This window comes from Halichoerus grypus, chromosome 14 (assembly GCF_964656455.1).
Source record: "Halichoerus grypus chromosome 14, mHalGry1.hap1.1, whole genome shotgun sequence".
Lineage (NCBI taxonomy): Eukaryota > Metazoa > Chordata > Mammalia > Carnivora > Phocidae > Halichoerus > Halichoerus grypus.
Genome location: NC_135725.1, coordinates 26,274,626 through 26,293,441, shown reverse-complemented (window position 1 = coordinate 26,293,441; position 18,816 = coordinate 26,274,626). Strand labels below are relative to the sequence as shown.

At 50.0% G+C, this 18,816-nt stretch overlaps 1 protein-coding gene across 2 annotated transcripts in view; it reads left to right on the top strand.

The window, feature by feature from the left end:
- GOLM1 (golgi membrane protein 1) overlaps nt 1-18,816 on the top strand; it is a 52,959-nt gene that overhangs the window by 20,989 nt on the left and 13,154 nt on the right. For both annotated transcript variants that reach the window (XM_036097675.2, XM_036097672.2), the window contains exons 4-5: nt 9,219-9,273; nt 11,677-11,779. In XM_036097675.2, the coding sequence (XP_035953568.1) occupies nt 9,219-9,273; nt 11,677-11,779 (158 nt within the window). The remainder of the gene's footprint in view (nt 1-9,218; nt 9,274-11,676; nt 11,780-18,816) is intronic.

The window sequence follows — 18,816 nt, the reverse complement described above, 5'->3', positions numbered from 1 at the left end:
GTTTCATTTATGATGGAAATACGGTGCCTGTATCATTCCGGGAGGGAAGCAGCTGACCTGGAGAAAAGCCGGAGCGCCAGGCTGCAGAGCAGGAGGGGATGGTGGCCACGCGTTAACGGTTTGGTGTCCGGAAAGAGGAAAGCTTGTAGAGGCGGAGGGAGGAGCGGCCTGCGTCACCTCTGTCACCCACCTGTGTGACCCGTGCCTCAGTCCCGGGCAGACCTGTGCGTCTGCGCGGGTCGCGTGTGGCCTGAGAACCCCCTGCTGTAAGGGATGGCTCAGCAGGCCTTTCCCTCCGGCGGGCAGGGCGGGTGGCGGGCAGGGCGGGTGGCGAGCCAGCCTGCTTTGGCTCATGGGTTCCTGGGCCGGGTCTGGACTTGGGGCGGGGGCCGCTCCCCGTGACTGTAGCTGCATTTGGTTCCGAGAGTGACTTTTTTTTTTTTTTAAAGATTTTATTTATTTGAGAGAGAGAATGAGAGAGCACATGAAAGGGGGGTGGGTCAGAGGGAGAAGCAGACACCCTGCTGAGCAGGGAGCCCGATGCGGGACTCGATGCGGGACTCGATCCAGGGACTCCAGGATCATGACCTGAGCCGAAGGCAGTCGCATAACCAACTGAGCCACCCAGGCGCCCCCCGAGAGTGACTTTCTAAAGAGGAAGTGGTAACGTTAAGTCCGGTCATTTGTCCTACCCGAGAGCTTCCCGAGAGCTTTCCCACACTCCTGGAGGTGCCTGGCTGGCAGGCCGGCAGGGTGAGCTCTGAGCCCGAGGTGCAGACACGCTGGGGTGGCCGGCCTGCCGGGCCCTTCTGTCCCCCTGTATGAATTCTACCGCATTCGGAGTGTTCTGGCTGCTTCTCTCTGGGCGGCTTCTCTTGCTGGGAGGGTGCTCATTTTCTTCTGGGGAGGCGGTTTTCTCAGGGGGGACCAGAGCAGACTTGTGCGGATAGAAACAGTTTCTCTGATTTTTATCATCTTTGATCGCCGTGATTGATTGAAGACTGAAAGGTTCTAGAAGAGCTTTTCTGTTTTTAATCCGCACTGATTTTCCATATCTTACTTCTGTGCGTTCGCTATTTACTCTGCGGGGTGCTGGGCTGTGCCCGGTGTCCGGGCTGTGCCCGTTGAGTGGCGGACAGACGAGTCAGTGGGTCTGTCAGGGCCACTTTCAGGCAGAGACACCACTGCAGCTCTTTGAAGCAGAGAGGGCTTAGGGCAGGGAAGCCGGTGCCCACAGAAGGGTGGGAAGGGTCTGGAAGAGCATGCCGTGCCGGGGCGGCTCCCGGATGGCGGGACCAGGAGGCTGCCGCTGCAGCCTTAGCCCGGAGCCAGGGGCACCCTGCTTCTGGCTCCGTTCTGTACCTCCGTCCGCCTGACTGCTCCACCTCTCAGGCTCCCGGGGATGCGTCTGATTGGAATCTGAAGCCCATAGGGAAGAAAGAGGCGGGCAGCCGGAGGAGGCGGCCACAGGCCGGTGGCAGGTGGGCTGCGCAGTGGCAGACGGGAACGCACGGGAGGGGCGTCCGCCCGAAATCCGTGTCCCTGGGAGCAAGGGGGTCTGTTCAGATTGCAGATTCTCTAGTTTGCTGACGAGACGTGGCCTTCAGACAGCTTTGTGATTCAACGCCAGTCATTTACCGCCCACGCAAAGGAGTGTGTGTTAGGAGAAACGCAGACTCCCTTTCCGGCACTGTCCCCGCACTGCAGTGGCTGACCTCCGTCCCCTCGGTCCCCTCCATCCCCCCCACCCCCACGGGACGGGGCCTCGGGTTAATTCCTTCCTTTTAATTTATTTTCTCTGTGGCTGGACCAGTGGGAGTCTGGGATTATTCGCGTTGAAGAACAATAAATGGGCTCTGTAACCCGATACCCTTGAGTTCTGTTTTCTCTTTAGTCCCTGAGTATCTGTGGACCCCCTGTTTGCAGAAAGTCAGAATTTGCACAGCTGTGGCCTTTCCCACAGGTGAGGGTGGGGGACATTGTTCAGATCCCCATTTGGAAACAGAAGAACTAAGGCCCACAGAAGGGGTTCAGCCCAGGGCTTCTGCCCCCGCCCCCCAAGTGAGGTCGGCATCAGCAGCCCCTTGCGCCAGCCCCCGCAGGGAGAGTGGGGCAGTGCCTCGGTTGGTTAAATTTAGGACAAGGAGAGGGGCGCCTGGGTGGCTCAGTTGGTTGGGCGTCTGCCTTCGGCTCGGGTCATGGTCTCAGGGTCCTGGGATCGAGTCCCGCATCGGGCTCCCTGCTCAGCGGGGAGTCTGCTCCTCCCTCTCCCTCTGTGCTTTCTCTCTCTCTCAAATGAATAAATAAAATCTTTAAAAAAAAAAAAATTTAGGACAAGGGGAATGTTCCTCATCGCTGGTGCTGTCTCTGCTGCCATGAGGGGTTTTCTTCCTCTGAACACAGAGAAGATGTTCAGCTCCCCCCTCACCCCCCCCAACCCCGGTCCAGGTCCAGCCAAGCCCGTGTAGTGTGCCCTTCTATCTGAGCAACACTTCACAGCTGCGCTGTCTTTCCTGGGAAGCTGGGAAGTGTCAGGAAGGGAGACTGGGAAGAGCTGAGGGGTGGGGTGGTGCGAAGAGTGCCAGGTGAATGTGAGCTGCTCCAGGGGAAGGGACCCAAGGTCTCTGGCAGCTGGCAGTTGGTGACAGAAAGATCCAGGGTTTGTGGACGGAGAAGGAGGTCCCTCGTTCTGCCTTAGTCAACTGCTGGAGAAGCATCAAGGAACCTTCTGGAGTTCCCACTGCGTGTCCTGTTCAGGTCCTCCTGGGAGTTCTCTTTGACCCAGATTATTGAAGGCACGTGGTGTGATCCAAGAGGCAGTCTCCTCAATTTGCCCCTCCCCTCCCCCTGCCCTCCCCCTTCTCCCTGCCCTCCCACCCTTCTCCCTCTCTTCCCTTCTCCCTCCCTCCCTCCCTCCCCCTTCTCCCTTCCTTCCTCTTCTCCCCCTTCTCCCTCCCCTCCCCATCTTCCTCTCCTCGCCCTTCTCCCTCCCCTCGCCCTTCTCCCTCCCCTCGCCTTCTCCCTTCCCTCCCCCCTCTCCCTCCCCTCCCCACCTTCCATCTCCCCCCTTCCTCTTCCATCCCCCCCTTCCCTCCTTCCCTCCTTCCCTCTCTCCAGCCTTGTGCCGCTTCCCTGAGTGTGGACCATTCTGGGTCCAGAGCTCCCTCCCCTTGGGCCTCATGCTTGTCCCCACCATGGAAAGCACCCCACGGACCTTGCTCCGCAGAGCTGTGGGCACTGTGACCTGCCCCGGGGAATCCCAGCCTCAGCCCCGGGCCCTTCCAGCCAGTCGCAGGTGGTGCTTTCCCAGCCAGCTGGGGCCTGGCATGTTCCTTCTCCCAACACCACGACAGCCCGGGACCTTCTGGCAGGAGCCGTTCTGGGCGTGTAGGGCAGCTGTGCCCCATGCATAACTGCGTGTTTTCCTGAGTGGGGTTCTTTTTCCTCAGCTTCACACAGAGTTTGGCTTAATCCCCCACGACCTTCTCCGACAGCTCTGTGGCTTGAGTCCATTGTCCTGTGGCCACGGCCCAGACCCGCCGTCCTGCCCGCCCGTGAGCCCCTGTTTGCCCGGTGCCTCGGCCCCCCCTCTGACGCGCTCTCAGCCCACTCCTGCCCTCCCCACATCCTCACACACCCCTTCACCGACCCACCGACCTCCTGCTCTTTGTGGGGTTTTGCTCTCGTTTTTATTGTGGTAAAATGTGCATAATACAAAATGAGCATTTTAACCATGTTGAAATGCACGAATTACACTCACCTTGCGATGCACCTGTCGCACCGTCCACCTCCAGAGCTTTCCCATCTCCTCCAGTGAAGCTGTCCCCATCAAGCACGAACAGCCCATGCCCTCACCCCCCAGCGCCTGGCAACCATAGTTTATCCTCCTGTCTCTGAATCAGACTACCCTGCGTTTCTTGCATAAGTGGGATCGTGCAGTGTTTGTCCTTTTGTGTCGGCTTTATTTCACGCAGCAGAATGTCTTCCATACGTTAGCGTTCTTTGTTTTTTTTAAGATTTTATTTATTTGAGAGCGAGCGAGCATGCATGTGCATGAGAGGGGGGAGGGTCAGAGGCAGGAGGAAAAGCAGACTAGGGGCTTGATCCCAGGACCCCAGGATCATGACCTGAGCGGAAGGCAGACGCTTAACCGACTGAGCCCCCCAGGCGCGCCCTCACGCTGGTGTCCTTGCATTGATTTTCTCTGTCTGTCCCTCTTCTCCTCATGCACGTACAGACACTCGTTCCTGTGCCCCTGCCATTTGCTGGACCTTGAATCACCCAGGCTGCAAGTTCCTATACTTTCTGGTGTCCTGGGTCTCTCACTCCCCAGAGTGGGTCTGGCACTTAGCACTTAGGCCTAGCCTCTCTGAGGACCTTCTCTGGGGGTTGGGACTCCGCCCCTCTCTGCTGTGGCCAGAGCCTGGGGGGACTTGGTGTCGTCTGTCCCCACACACCCCTCCCTCTGCCTTCTGTAGAGGGCCTGTCTGGTCAGCGGGGGGCAGCTGTGTGGATGGCCCACCTTTGTGCCTCCAGGCCGAGGCTCGTGCTGGACACCTGATGCCCATGCTGGGCAGGTTTGCTGAGTTCTGGAGTTCTTCCTGTGGCCCCTTGGCCGGAGGACAGGCATACATCTCAGTGGCCTGCCTCCCCCAGTCTTTGGCCCACCAGGGCTGTCGGTGTAAAGAGTTTGGGCTGGCAGGGCTTATTTTGGTGGTGTGAGTGGTGATGGTGTGAGTGTGTAATCTTAGCGGGACACCATAAATAGTTAATTGGCACTTCTTTGCCATCGGTCTTGCTCTCTGCCCTCCCTTCCCATTCCTCAAGGTCTGTGCTGTCCCTACGGGCAAGTGGCTGGTGAGCACTGAAAATGTCACATTTGAGATATGCTGTAAAAGTGTAAAAATATGCTAGATTTCAAAGGTTTGGTATGGAAAAAAAAATCGCATTAATACTGTTCTATGTTGATGACATCCTGAAATGGTAATTTGGTTATGCCAGATTAAATACAGTATTTAATTTCACCTGTTTCTTTTTGTTTATTGGGACAGAATTCACATAAGCTCAACATTACCATGTTAACCACTTTACGGTGTATCATTCAGCAGGCTACAGTATGCTCATGATGCGGTGCAGCTTTCAGCACCATCTCATTCCAGAACATTTTCATCACCCCCTAGAGAAATCCTGCACTCATGAAGCAGGCGCTCCCACTTCCCCTTTCTCCTGCCCCTGGCTCCCACTAATTTACCTTCTGTCTCTCCAGATTTCCCTGCTTTGGGCATTTCTTATCTGCAGAATCCTACATTTTGTGGCCTTTGTGCCTGGCTTCTTGCACTCGGCATAGTGTTTTCAGGGCTCACGGCATGTGTCAGGACCTCGTTCCTTTTCATGGCTGCGTAATACTCCACTCTGGCTGCGCCATGTTTATCCATTCTTCACTTGATGGACATTTGAGTTGTTTCCACCTTTTGGCAGTTATGAATAATACTGCTGCGAACGTCTGGGGACAAGTGTCGGACGAACATATATTTGTGATTCTCTTGGGTATAAACCCAGGAAGAGGAGTACTGGGTCATGTGACTACTGTTTAACTTTTGGGGAAATTGCCGAGCCGCTTTCCACAGCGAGTGAGCTCCATTTCCCATTCTCCTCAGCTGCGTCTCAGGGTTCCAGTTTCTCTGCACTTTCTCCACATCCTTGTCCATACTTATTTTCCTTTTTGCTTTTTATTTATTTTTAACTTGCAGCCCCATCAGCGTGTGTGACATGGTATCTTCTTGTTTGGATTTGTGTTTCTGGGGATGGTGGGCATTTCTCTGGTGCTTATTGGCCATTTGTGTATCATCTTTGGGGCAATGTCTGTGCCAATCCTTTACCCAGTCTGTTTCTCTTCACTTTAATGTGACTACTAGAAATGGTGAGCTTTCCATACGGGACGGACATTTCCTTTCTCTTGGATAGGGCTGCTCTGGGAGGTTTTGAAATTGGTGAGGGGGACGGGGAAGAGGAAGGAATATTTCATATTCTTCCTTCATTTTCCGTGTCCTTCACAGGTCACCAAGATTGCTTTCCACTTTGAGGTCCTCTCCCCGAGGCACTAACAGGAGGGTCATTACATAGAGCTTCTCCAGGCACCGTGGGGTCAAGGGTTAGATGGTCTGAGGGGCCTGTGAGTCTGGCTTAAGTGAAAGGGGCCTCTGGCCTTCAAAGCAGATTATTTCAATGAGCAAAACAGAGCAGTGGAGGGGGCCTTTTCTCCTTTATCACGTGATCTGCGTCCCCCTGGCAGTGAGCTTTCCAAAAGTTAGGATTTTAAAAAGTTAGTCATTTACATTTTATGGAGATTTTAGAGTGGTAGAATTTATTGTCAAATTACTGCTTTGAAAATTTACGAAATGTTAAGCTTCTTTTTCTTGGAATCTAACGCGGAAATAGCTTGATCAAATATACTCGTTTCTCAGAACAGTTGTAATATGTTTGTGCATGGGTGATTCATCCTGCAGTCTTCTGAGTTCAGTTTCCAGTTACGTTCTGGTGGCATTAGTGATGTTGAGCGTCCCCGGGGACGGTCCACACACCCTGGGAAGTGCAGCTTCTCCCAGAGTCACTCTGACCAAAATGTGAGAAATTAGCTCAACAGATGACTGGATAAAGAGAATGTGGCAGCTACATAAGGGTTGTTTAGAGTAGAATATAAAATTCATTTTAAAATAATACTGTTTAATGCAGATTTTTTTTATTGAATCTCCAAAAAGCTAGAAGCATTTTCATTGTTCCCTGAAAATGATTTAACAAGATTTTCAATAAATATAAAACTGCATATAAAAGATCTTGATGGCGTCTTATGATCCTTTTCTCATTTACTTCCGTGCCGACTGTACTTTTTCATGCATAAGTAAGCAGATGGGGGAAGATAACTAAAATATCTTTTCTTTGGAAGATTAGAGTCACATGGGAGACAGACATTTCCTCAAATAGTTAGCAGACTCCAGTGTGGGGTTTTTGGAGTGAGGCCAAGGGGAATGAGTGGAGAAGGAATGATTGAGAATGTCCTGGGGGCGCCTGGGTGGCTCAGTTGGCGAAGCCTCCAGCTCCTGGTTATGGCTCAGGTCCTGATCTGAGGCTCATGAGATCGAGCCCCGTGTTGGGCTCCATGCTGGACGTGGAGCCTGCTTCAGTTTCCCTCTCCCTGTGCCCCCTCCCCTCATTCCCCTGCCCCTGCTCTTGTGCGCTTTCTCTCTGAATACATATATATATATGGATGGATATATGAATGGAATCAGACAGTATTTGTCCTTCCGTGACTGGCTTATGTGACATCGCACAGTGTGCTTGAGGTTCATCCACGGTGTAACAGCGTATGGCAGACATTTTTATTTTATTTTATTTATTTATTTATTTATTAAGATTTTGTTTATTTGGGAGAGAGAGCATGAGAGGGAGGAGGGCCAGAGGGAGGAGCAGACTCCTTGCTGAGCAGGGAGCCCGATGTGGGACTCAATCCCGGGACTCCAGGATCATGACGTGAGCCGAAGGCAGTCACTTAACCAACTGAACCACCCAGGCACCCAGACATTTTTTTTTTTAAGGCTGCATGATATTCCGTTGAATGTAGCTGCCACATTCTCTTTCTCCAGTCATCTGTTGAGGATGGGTTGCTTCTAGCTCTTGGCTGTCATAAGTAGCGCTGCTATGAACACGGAGGTGCGAACATCTCTTCAAGATTCTGCTTTGAGTTCTTTTGGCTCCAGACTTAGAAGTGGGAGCACGGGATGCTGTGGTCTTTTGTGTCTGTGTTGAGCTTGTGCAAGTCTCTCCTGAGTGCAGCAGGCCTCCCCTGCGCTCTGCCCATCCGACTCCCTGCTGCGTGCGCCCCTGCGGGGTCTCTGCTCTCCCCCGCCCGCTAGGGTATCTGCGGACACTCCTCTTGATAATCTTTCCCTGAGATACCATCGCTGTGACTTCCTTCCTTCTGTACCAGGAAATGTTCCGAGTCCTCAGATCTCCCAAAATAAACATGATTTGTTTGGCCACATTTCATTTCTGGGTGCACCCCTGTACTCCAGAAAGCTCTGTCCAAGCCACAGAAAAACTAAGGGCTGGACAGAGGTCCAGGAGGAAGCCAGAGGCGCAGACGTAGGAGATGGCGCGGTTGTCCTTGTCCCCCGTTAGGCAGGACCCAGGCAGAAATGTGTCCCCAAGTTGCGGGCCGCGTGTCCTGGGTGTGGTATCTTGCAAGCTTTGTGGCTCATGACACGGTATGAAATGTGCACATTTCACGGTGTGCACAGCTCTGTGTGTGTACAAAACAGTGGCCCTGTGATGTGCTCTAATAGTGAAGATTCCAGTCCCCTCTTTGTCAGGTTTTTGTTTGCTTTAGGCCCAGGGTACAGCCCTCTAGCCTGGTATCCTGCTGGGGGGGGGGCGGTTAGATTCCAGTTCGGCAAGTAGCAAGCAGCAGCTTGCTTTCTGGATCAGGCTTTGCCTGTTGGCTGTGAAGAAAGCCCTGTGGCCTTGAGTCTCTTAAGCAATCTGTGCCTCAGTTTCCTGCCCTCTAAAATGGGATAATGTGCTGCCCGCCTCTTAGAACCTGGGGTGAGGAGTAAGCGAGTGAGTGGAGTGCAGAGCTCAGAAGGGCACCTGGTGACCGTGGCCACTCGCTCACGGGCTGCTTGTGACATACGCTCCACACTCCCTTTCCTCACCTTCCCCTCGGTTTTCACTGTTCCCCTGAGTCCTGTGTTGTTCCTTCCTCCTCCTCTGTTTTCAGCCTCCCCGGCTTGCTGTCACTTCGTGTGAGCCCCTCTGTCCTCCCCACCCCCACTGGCGGTAAGGAGCCCTTCCTCTGCTCTGCTCCCCACCATGGGGTGCAGTCGGACCAGTGGCTCAGGACGTGGCTGCGCCCGCCCCCCAGAGAAAGTCCAGCTTTCGTGGAGGGGAGCGCGTCTGGGGCGAAACAGCCAGAGGATCCATTTAGCCCTTGCTCGGGTTACAGGCTGTTGTTGGGACAGCAGACCTCTCCCCGTGTGAGCGCCTTTTCTGGCTGCAGTGGCATCTGGGAGCTCAGCGGGAGAGCTGTGCCCAGTCCTCCAGCCGCTGCTGGGGTGTGGCGGGGGGGTTTGCTGCTCCCTTTTCCCAACGGGATCGTCTTATCAAGGCTCTTCTAAGTTGTTAGGTTGCGGGCACGTTTCATTCTGTGTTTATCTTCCTTGCAGGCTGTTTTGGTGAATAATATCACCACAGGTGAGAGGCTCATCAGAACCCTGCAAGGTGAGTTCTGATCCCCTCCTTTACACCAGATGTTAGGGCTTTTAGGAAAAGCCCGCCTTTCCTCTTGTCCCTCTCTAGCGGCTCTCATTCTAATCTAATGATGGGTAAGATCACGAGTAATTGAGTAATCTTTACTGTATTCTTCTTGCCAAATTACAGTTCCTTAAAGAGCTTTTTCCTTTTAAAAATGTTGCTGAACACATTGTAAGGTGTTAGGTACAGAATTCAGATTCTCAGTTTTTGGTAGGTTAAGAAGTATACCGAACAGATCACCTATCACATATATATAAAATATGTGTGGTATATATAGGATTTGTTTTAAATGGGCCACCCTGAATTCAGATTTCCTTTATGAAAATTATAAAAATTATCTAGCCCAATTTAATTCCATTTCTTTGCTGCCCTGATTCAGTTTGGCAGCCAGGGCTGGTTTCTGTCAGGCCCTGGGAAGCAGTGGTTGAGGGCAGTCACGGGGTGAGCCCCTCTGTGGTTGGCTCCCCCTTCGGCTGTGACTGAGGGGCTCAGCAGGCCCTGGGTGGTCCTGGGGCCTGGTGAAAGGGGGTCCCATGAGGCCGACCTTTGCCGGGGGTAGGAAGCTCCCACGGGCCCTGCATCCTCACTTCTGCCTCTGGGACGGGAAGGTCTGTCTAGAGCCGCACCATCCAGAGTGGTGGCCATGAGCCATGTGGCCAGTGAACCCCTGAAACGTGGCTAGTGGGATGGAACTGGATTTTAAATTTTTGTGTAATTTTTCAGTGATTTAAGTTAGAGACTGAAACTCAGCTCTGTTATTGGGAGCACTAAGCATTTACAACTTACATATTAGTCTATTTTTTAACTGTACATTTGATGAAAACCTAAATTCAGATCAAGCATTCCCAGTGCAGATTTAACGTCTGGATTGAGATGTGCTCTAATTGTACACACCAGATTTCAAAGACATAGTATGAAAGAATATAAAATACCTCATTCATGATTTTTTTATATTCATTATGTGTTAGCATGATAATGTTGCATAGCTGTTGGGTTCAATCAAATGTATTATTAAAAGTAATAATACACCTGGTTTAGATCTTAGAAATGTGGTTGCTAGAAAAATTACGTGTCTTGCCTTGTAGTTCCGCTGGACGGTGCTGGCCTAGGATTCTCGTTCCACATCTGGTTCTAAGACTATGAGTAGGGGAGATTCAGGGTTCTACGAAGTTACGTGGGTCACTGGACTGCCGGGGGCTTTGTAGAGCTCCCCTTTCTTGTCTGGCCTTTTGAGATTCATCCACGTTGTGGATGTCAGTAGATTATTCCTTCTGTTGCCGAGCAGTATTCCCTCACCCCATACTTGGTTTGATTATGGGAGTTTTTTTAAATGTGCGGTTTATTGAGGTGTAACTTACACCCAGTAAAGTGTACCCTTTGTGGTATAGAGTTCTGTGTTTGGACAAATGCACAGTCCCCTGGACCACCACAGCCACAACCAGACCCTGTCCCTCCAGGAAGTGCCCCCCTAACCTTTTGTAGTCGGTCCCCTGCCTCAGCCTCCAGCGCCCTGGGTGGTTCTACGACCCTAGAGTTTAACTCTTCGAGCATCTCCTAGAACTGCTTGTGAGATGGAGCCTTGTTGCTGTGTGTTTGGCATTTCATTGAGTCCTTCACTTTCATTTCATTTTCCCCCCAGAGAGCCCTGTAGGTGTAGAGTTACGGGGACGAACCTTGGGGATGCGGGTGTGTGTCCGGGGCTGAGTCCCGGGCCCTGGTGGCGGCCTTGTGTCCACTCTGCTGTCACCTCTGTGGCAGCCTTGGTCTGGCCCTTGGTCAGCAGCTGCTATTTCTGCAAGGCTTTTAGGAGCCGAGAGGTCAGGGCAGCAGGACTGGCTGATGAATCTCCTCAGGGAGGCTGCCGTTTCCCAGATGGGGGCAGGGGAGGTGGGGTGATTGGATGAGCACGGGCCTCCGGGAATGGCCGGTGTGGACGAGTGGGAGGAGGGGGCGGCCGGCAGGTAACCTGGAGGCCCAGGACGGGGGTCCGCCATGAGTGGCTGCTTACCTGAGCAGATGTTGAAATCCATGTTTCACAGGCTGAAGGGTAAATCTGCTGGGGACCAGGGGACATGGTGGGACAGCTTAGGGTTTAGGATGTCTAAGAAACACCTGAACAGAACCTCCTAACGCATTTTAAAGGTCAGAGGTCAAAACGATTTAAGAGAGAGGTTTGGAAAAGAGGGTGCAGATTCCAGTTGGGTTGCCGATTCCCAAGGCTCCTCCACGGTTCTGGACTGTTCTCATCCTTCTCTCCTCCCCACCCTTACCCTCCTGTGTGCCATTACCCACTGTGTTCTGACGCGTCTGCTGTTGTCATGACGGCCGTGCCCGCGACCCGCCGGATTCTGGGCCGTCCTCTTGCCTCAGACCAGTTGAAGGCCCTGCAGAAGAACTACGGCAGGCTGCAGCAGGATGTGCTCCAGTTCCAGAGGAACCAGACCAACCTGGAGCGGAAGTTCTCCTACGACCTGTAAGCGTGCCTCCGTGTGCGGGGCGCACCCCCGGGGGGGCTGCCATGGGGGTGAGCGGGGGGGGGGGCTGTGCGCTGTACCCGCCCTTCCCGTCCTGGCACGTTGGCGCTCTGCAGGAGGCCCAGTGCACCTTACTGTGTACACGTGAGCCGTGCCTCAGAAAGCTGGGTGAGAGGGTTAGCCGGTGGCTCACGGTACAGGATGCACAGGAGGGCGGTGCTCCTGGGCGGGAAATGACTTACCAACATGCTCGGTAAAGTCACGTTAAGTTTTAAAGTGCAGGTGTACCAGGTAAGTCAATAATGGAGAGCCTTTAAAAATGTCTGAGCACAGAAGTGCTCAGACGCGCCCCGTGTCCACCGCCTAGACTGAGAGGCGTCTTGGCATCCTATCAGTGATTTATCTCTGGGTGTCGGCATGTGGACATTCTGTTTCCGTGAGACTTCTAGTGTCTTTCCATATTTCTGCAGTGAGAATGGAGCACTTTTATTTTTCAGCTTTATTGAAGTATGAGTGACAGATACTTATTGTATATATTTAAGGTATAAAACATGAAATTTTGATATGCCTCTACATTGTGAAATCATGTCCCCGATGAAGCTAATTAACCATAATCTTCGTGCATGTGTGGTGAGAACACTTAGGATCTACGCTTTCAGCACATTCCAGGTGTATGTTATTAGCAACTGTAGTCCCCATGCTGCCCATTCTCTCCCCAGCTTACAGTTAGGACCGTCCATTTTAAAAGGATGATAACTTCAGTTGCATACAAAAACCCTACACATTTACTTCTCAGAGAATTTTTTTGACCAAAAAAAACAAGAAACTTTCAAAAGGTTAGCTAAACCCTATAGTAAGATAGTAAAAATCAATTTAGAGAGCAGAGAATAAGTTCTAGTCTGTGTGTTTTTCCCCCCCCATAAAAGCAGCATGACTCAGGCACAGGGGTTCTGGGATTCAGAAGCAACCAGCCACCTGTGAGCCCAATCCTCTTTTCCATTTGCTGACTTCTCCATAGTCCATGTCCAAGGTCATATGGATTTTTCACATTATTGCGGTCACCGGTAACATTTTTAAATCATTGTTTTCCACTAACTTGTGTTATGTATAAATAAAAGTCCATAGTGCTCCAAAATGTAGTATCATTAAAAATGGCTGGTTAATATTGTGGAGGCATGGAATTTAATTCATGATTTCCCTGTTTTGGATATTTAGGTTATTTCTGAGTTTTGATTATTATAACTAGCCTGATATCAATGTGTGTAACTTTTCAAGATTATTATTTTGGATTATTTCCTTCTAAAATAGGACTCGGCTGTAGGTTCAGTGTCATAAATTGCCTAATTGCCTTCTGAATAAGTTTCCTCACCCCACTGCCCTCATTGGGATTCTGAGGTCCTTCCAAAAGATTGTCCACTCACTGTGATATCTTCCTGATCACTTTAAAACCAAATACTACTAAAACCAAGAAGCCCCAAATATATAAATATGCAGAGGACATGCACCAACAGTCAATACAAAGGGAAAAGTAATTAGAAAATATGCATTTGGAACCTTCTTCAGCTAGGCCAGTGGTTCTCAATTTTGGGTGGCGATTTTGCTCCCAGGAGACCTTTGGCAATGTCCAGAGACCTGCGGCCAGCATCCTGCAATGCACAGGCAGGCCCCATAACAGAGTTTTCTCTGGCCTCAAACACGGTAGTGTTCAGTTGAGAACCCCTGAGCTAGGCTAGTAATCAACAAGGTACATTCAGACGAAAATGAAGACGGCCCCAGTCTAATTATCATTCATCCTTAGAAGATACCTTCACACAACTTTCCCTTCCATTCATTGAAATAGGATAAGCCATTAATGGCCTCACTTGATAAATATTGACCCAGAAGATGTTGACCTAACTGGAAATGAGCAGTCCGCCAGGCCCAGTGACAGGGAGGGCGGTTCTGTACCCCATGTCGGGGCAGACAGCAGAATGGCTAGGCATGCTGGACTCGCCCTTTTTCTCTTAGGAGGTTGATGGCTAGATTGAAACTCTTTCTGACTGATGTCAGTATTGAGGTAGTTGTGCCCAAAGTGTTATACCGGATACAGTGTGTTTCCTGGGGATGATGTTCGTGGAATGTTGGAAGCTTGAAAAAGTTATTCTTACTGCCTTTGGATTATAGACCCTTTTTGAGAATCTGATAAAAGGTACGGACCCCTTGTTAGCAGTATCTGCAAAGTTGTGCATTCAGTTTGTGGGACATCAGAAGCTTCCCTGCACACCCTCTGTGAAAGCATCCTGTTGGGTCTAAACCCTTTATAGAAGGCAGTGCTGGGAGTCAGAGAGCTGACAGCAAGGCCAGGTTTCCTGAAGCGGAAGTTAGTTCTTCCATATCAGCGTCCCCGCTTCTCACTCCTACACCTGCGGCAGACATCGCTAAGTGATCACTGTTCTTGGTCATTCTTGGTCCACACGCTGCCTTGCAGGCTTTCTGCCCAAAGCACTTAGGGTTGGTTTCTCACGTGAACTGCTTGTCATCTCCTTTCCACGCCATGAGGAAATAGTTTGCAAAAGCTGTTACTGGAGTAGAACAGCACTGCTCTGATGCTTGGCGTCCTGGATGATCGGGTCGCCCACCTTCATAGATTCCCGTATGGCGTACATTCCATTTTCAGTACTCCACCCATCGATCGCACCGGTTAGAATAACCCTGGCGGCAGGTCCTGTGTGTCTCTGCGGTGTAGCTCTAGTTGATGACTGAACGGTTACCATGTGCATGTAAGCAGAAGCTCACCTGAGGCCTTCGGGAAGTCACACCATCACCGTCCACATGAACTGAGTCGCAGGATTTGAGCTTCGTTCTGAGGTTGTTCCCTTCCTGCTGTGGAGCTGGAATGTGGAAAGCTGGCCTTCACCCGCAGGGCTGGGAGAGAGAGGCTCTTTGTACTTGATTTTGGCAGGGCTGAGAGCAGGTGAAAACAGTACAGATTTCCCATTTGTAGGTTTTTAAAGGTTCAGGAATGGCTCTGCCCCTGTTCATGGGCTGGTCCTGAGCTTCCGGGGTACCGTCTGCTAACAGTGAACTGGCATGTTTAGTACATTCAGGATATAGATGTCTCTGTGTTTAAGCTACTGTGGACTAGTCTACCACCTGTGACTTGTGTGTGTGTGAGAATTTTATTTGAATGAACTTTTCAGCAAGTCTTCTCTTGATCTGTATGCTGTCCAAGGTCCAGAAGTCTGTCTTTCACTCTTTCTGCAATACCTGATGCCCTTCTCTGCGTGTGGTTCACGGAGACCCACAGAGTCCTTTGAACTGCAGGTCACGTTACAAACTTAGGGGCTGAGTGCCGCACAGCTGGCTCTGAAGGGCCTGTGACCCAGAAGAGAGCGGCGCAGAGCCAGGAAACCCCACGTCGGGCTTCTGCTTTCAGCCTTATCATTCTGTCTCTCTCTGACCCTGGTCACCTCCCAGCTTCCTTATGTGTACAAGTGGGTAATTCTCTCAATTACTTTACAACCCTGACACCCAAGATACTCTTAAATTCTAGGCTGAAATGTGCAGTGATGCCTCAGAGTATCTTATCTTAGCTAAATGGGGGCTCAGTCTGACTTTGCAATGAGCTCCATCAACAACTCTCTGATACTGGCTGGGCGTCCTCCAGTTCAGTTCCTTTTTATTTTTATTTTTAAAAAATGAATCTTAAATTTTGGAACAGTTTCAGATTTACAGAATTATCATAAGAGTTCCTGTATACTGCAGACCCAGTTTCCTACTGTTAACACTTGACATTGAGTGTTATTTGGCTCAGTTAATGAACCAGTATGGATACATCATTATTAACTAAAGTTCCTACTTTATCTGTGTTTCCTCAATTTTCCCCTAATGTCCTTTTTCTTTTCCAGGACCCCACATTCCGTCTGTTCACGTTTTCTTAGAGTCCTCTTGGCTATGACCGTTTCTCAGACTTATTTTTTATGATCTTGATAGTTTTAAGGAGTGCTGGTTAGGTGTTTTGTAGAATGTTTTCTGGTTGGGATTTATGTGGTGTTTTTTTCATGGTTAAACTGGGGCAGCACATTTCTGGGAGGAAGGCCACGGAGGTAAAGTGCCACTTTCATTACTTTGTATTAGGGGTACATACCACCCATATGACCTGTCGCTGTTGATGTTAATCTTGATTATCTTGCTGAGGTAAGGTTTGTCTGGTTTCTTCACCATAAAGTTACTCTGGTATTTCTCCCTCTGCACTGTAGTCTTAGGAAGGAAGTCAGCATGTGCAGCCCACACCTAAAGACTGGGGAGTCATGCTCCATTTCCCAAGGGCCGAGTGTCTGTATCAGCTGTTTGGAATTTTCCTGCACAGTAGAGCTGGCTCTTCGTAACTAATAAGTTATTTATATCAACATGGACTTACGAATATTTCTTTTAGACTTCGGGTTGTAATCCAGTACTATTCTAATTTTTGCTCCCATTGTTCCAGCTTTGGTCATATCCCCAGCACTGTGCCCCTGGCCCCCTTTTTGGGCACTTTGTTTGTTGTACAATCTGGCACCAAAAGATGCTGCAGGCTCATCCCTTGTATATCCTGTTCCAATCCTAGAATCACCCCATCAACCACTTCTTTCTTTTTTTTTTTTTTAATTGGAGAGAGATATTAGGCCAAGATCTGGGTAGTAGGTGTGTTTGTTGCTGCTGGGGTGTGATTGTTTCTGGGCCCTATCAGCTGCAGAGTAAAGAGACCTGTGTGTGTACTAACCTGTGTTATATACAGACATTGATGAATATTTCTGTAGGTTTCCAGCTGTAGTCATACTAAACCAAGCATAAGTTCATACTGGTGTCTCCAATTCTAATCTAATTAACTACTGATCTAGTTAACAGAATAGTACATAATAATAGTATATATGGTCTCAACTTGGGACAATATGCAATTATTAATATTTTGTGGCTCAAAATATTTTTAAAACTGCCTATGGCAAAGACTGGCCATTGCTTATCCAGATCCATTATTTTCTCCCCCAGTGTAATTCCTGCGTTTCCAAACCCTCCTTGCAGTTAAGTATGGCCCCGTGACTAAGCTCTGGCCAGTGGGGAAAGGAAATGGTAGCACAGCACTGTAGGAAGGCTTCTGAAAGTGAGGACAGTCCACTGTAACCCCTCTCCTTTACCTTTCCCCCTCATTCCTTCCTGCTGCCTGGGACTCATGCAAGATGGCTGGGCCACTGTGGCCATCTTGGATCATGAGGCTGGAAAGCAGTGCCAGGATCATGAAACAGAAAGAGAAGCCTGTATCCCTGATGACTCAGAGCTGCCATCCTGGCGCTGGGCGACCTATATCAGACTTTGATTTGAGGGAGAAGCAGATGGCTATCACTTGCCCTTTCTGTTTCACCCAGCCAAACCTGATACGCTAACTTACCCACTTTTTGAAAGTGCCTTTAGATACTGTTCTTAAACAGTCATTTTCATGAATCTTTATCTGTTACCCAAAAAAAGACTTCTTAGGGAAGGTCATTTAGAATGGAATCCTACCAAGTGGAGAGTAGAGAAGGGAGGCTAGGACTTGTGCTGGAAAGGAGGAGGACATGAGCTCGGAGTGGTCTGGGCGAGGCAGACTGTATCCTGTGGTCCCCGAGATGAGTGAAGAGTAATATTTTGGGCATGGTTGTAAAGGTGACTAGTTATGTGGGCCCTGCTGGGAAAGTCTTCTTCTCTTTCCTGGATTCTGAGGACAGGGATGTTAGATCTCTGTCATAGTCATGCAGATCCCCCAAGCAGGTTTGTTTGTTTTTTTCTTTTTTTCCCCCAGTCTGTTTTCTCTCTGTTACTTTGATTGGGTAATGTCTGTTGTTCTGTCTTCCAGTTCAAAGATCTTGCCTCCATTCTGCTATTTGCACTCATTCCTTAAGTTCTTTAATTTTGGTCATTGCATTTTTCAGTCCCACAGACTCTCCCCTCTTCAGATGATACCCACAAGTTCCGGGTGTCCCCAAGGCATCTGTACTCTGCCTCCTCGCTGCAAGTTCAGTGCCTCCTGAACCCCTCAGGGATGGTAATTCTGTTAGGATGACTCACAGAACTCTGCCAAGTGCTGTACTCACGACTGCAGTTTTATTATAAGGACTGTATCTCAGGAACAGCTATATGGTAATCTTGGTTGTAGGGCAATTGTAGGGGAGACAGCTCCTTTTCTGGTGGAGTTGGGTCCCACAAGACTCTCCCCTCTTCAGATGATACCCACAAGTTCCAGGTGTCCCCAAGGCATCTGTATTCTGCCTCCTCGCTACAAGTTCAGTGCCTCCTGAACCCCTCAGGGTTGGTAATTCTGTTAGGATGACTCACAGAACTCTGCCAAGAGTTCATGTGAGTTACAGTCATGCTGTACTCATGACTACAGTTTTATTATAAGGGCTATATCTCAGGAAGAGCTATATGGTAGAGTCTTGGTTGTAGGGCAGTTGTAGGGGAGACAGCTCCTTTCCTGGTGGAATTGGGGTGCCACCTTTCTAGTACATTGATGTTAACCAACTGAGAAGCTTGCCAAGCCTCATCACCCAGAGATTTTATCTGAGGTTTTACTATATAAATTCCATCACTACTGTCCCCATTCCCTGGAGGTTAGGTGGTGGTGGGGCTGAGAGTTCCAGCCCTGTAATCATGGGGGTGGTTCCTCTGGCCACCAGCCCCATCCTAAGGCTGTGTAAGCCAGCACAGCATAAACTCAGCTGTGGTCCAGAGGCGCTCCTTTGACTGACAGAAGACCCACCCATTACTCCGGAAATTCCAAGGGCTTTAGGAGCTCTGTGCTAATAGCTGGGGACAAGACCATATATATATTTCTTATTTTGCCAGATTGTATTTTTAAAAAAATTTTTAAAGGTTTTATTTATTTGAGAGGGGGAGAGAGAGAGAGAGAGCACAGAGGGAAAGTGAGAGGGAGAAGCAGACTCCCCGATGAGCAGAGAGCCTGACGTGGGGGCTCGATCGCAACCTGAGCCGAAGGCAGATGCTTAACCAACTGAGACACCCAGGCGTCCCTAAAAATTATTTT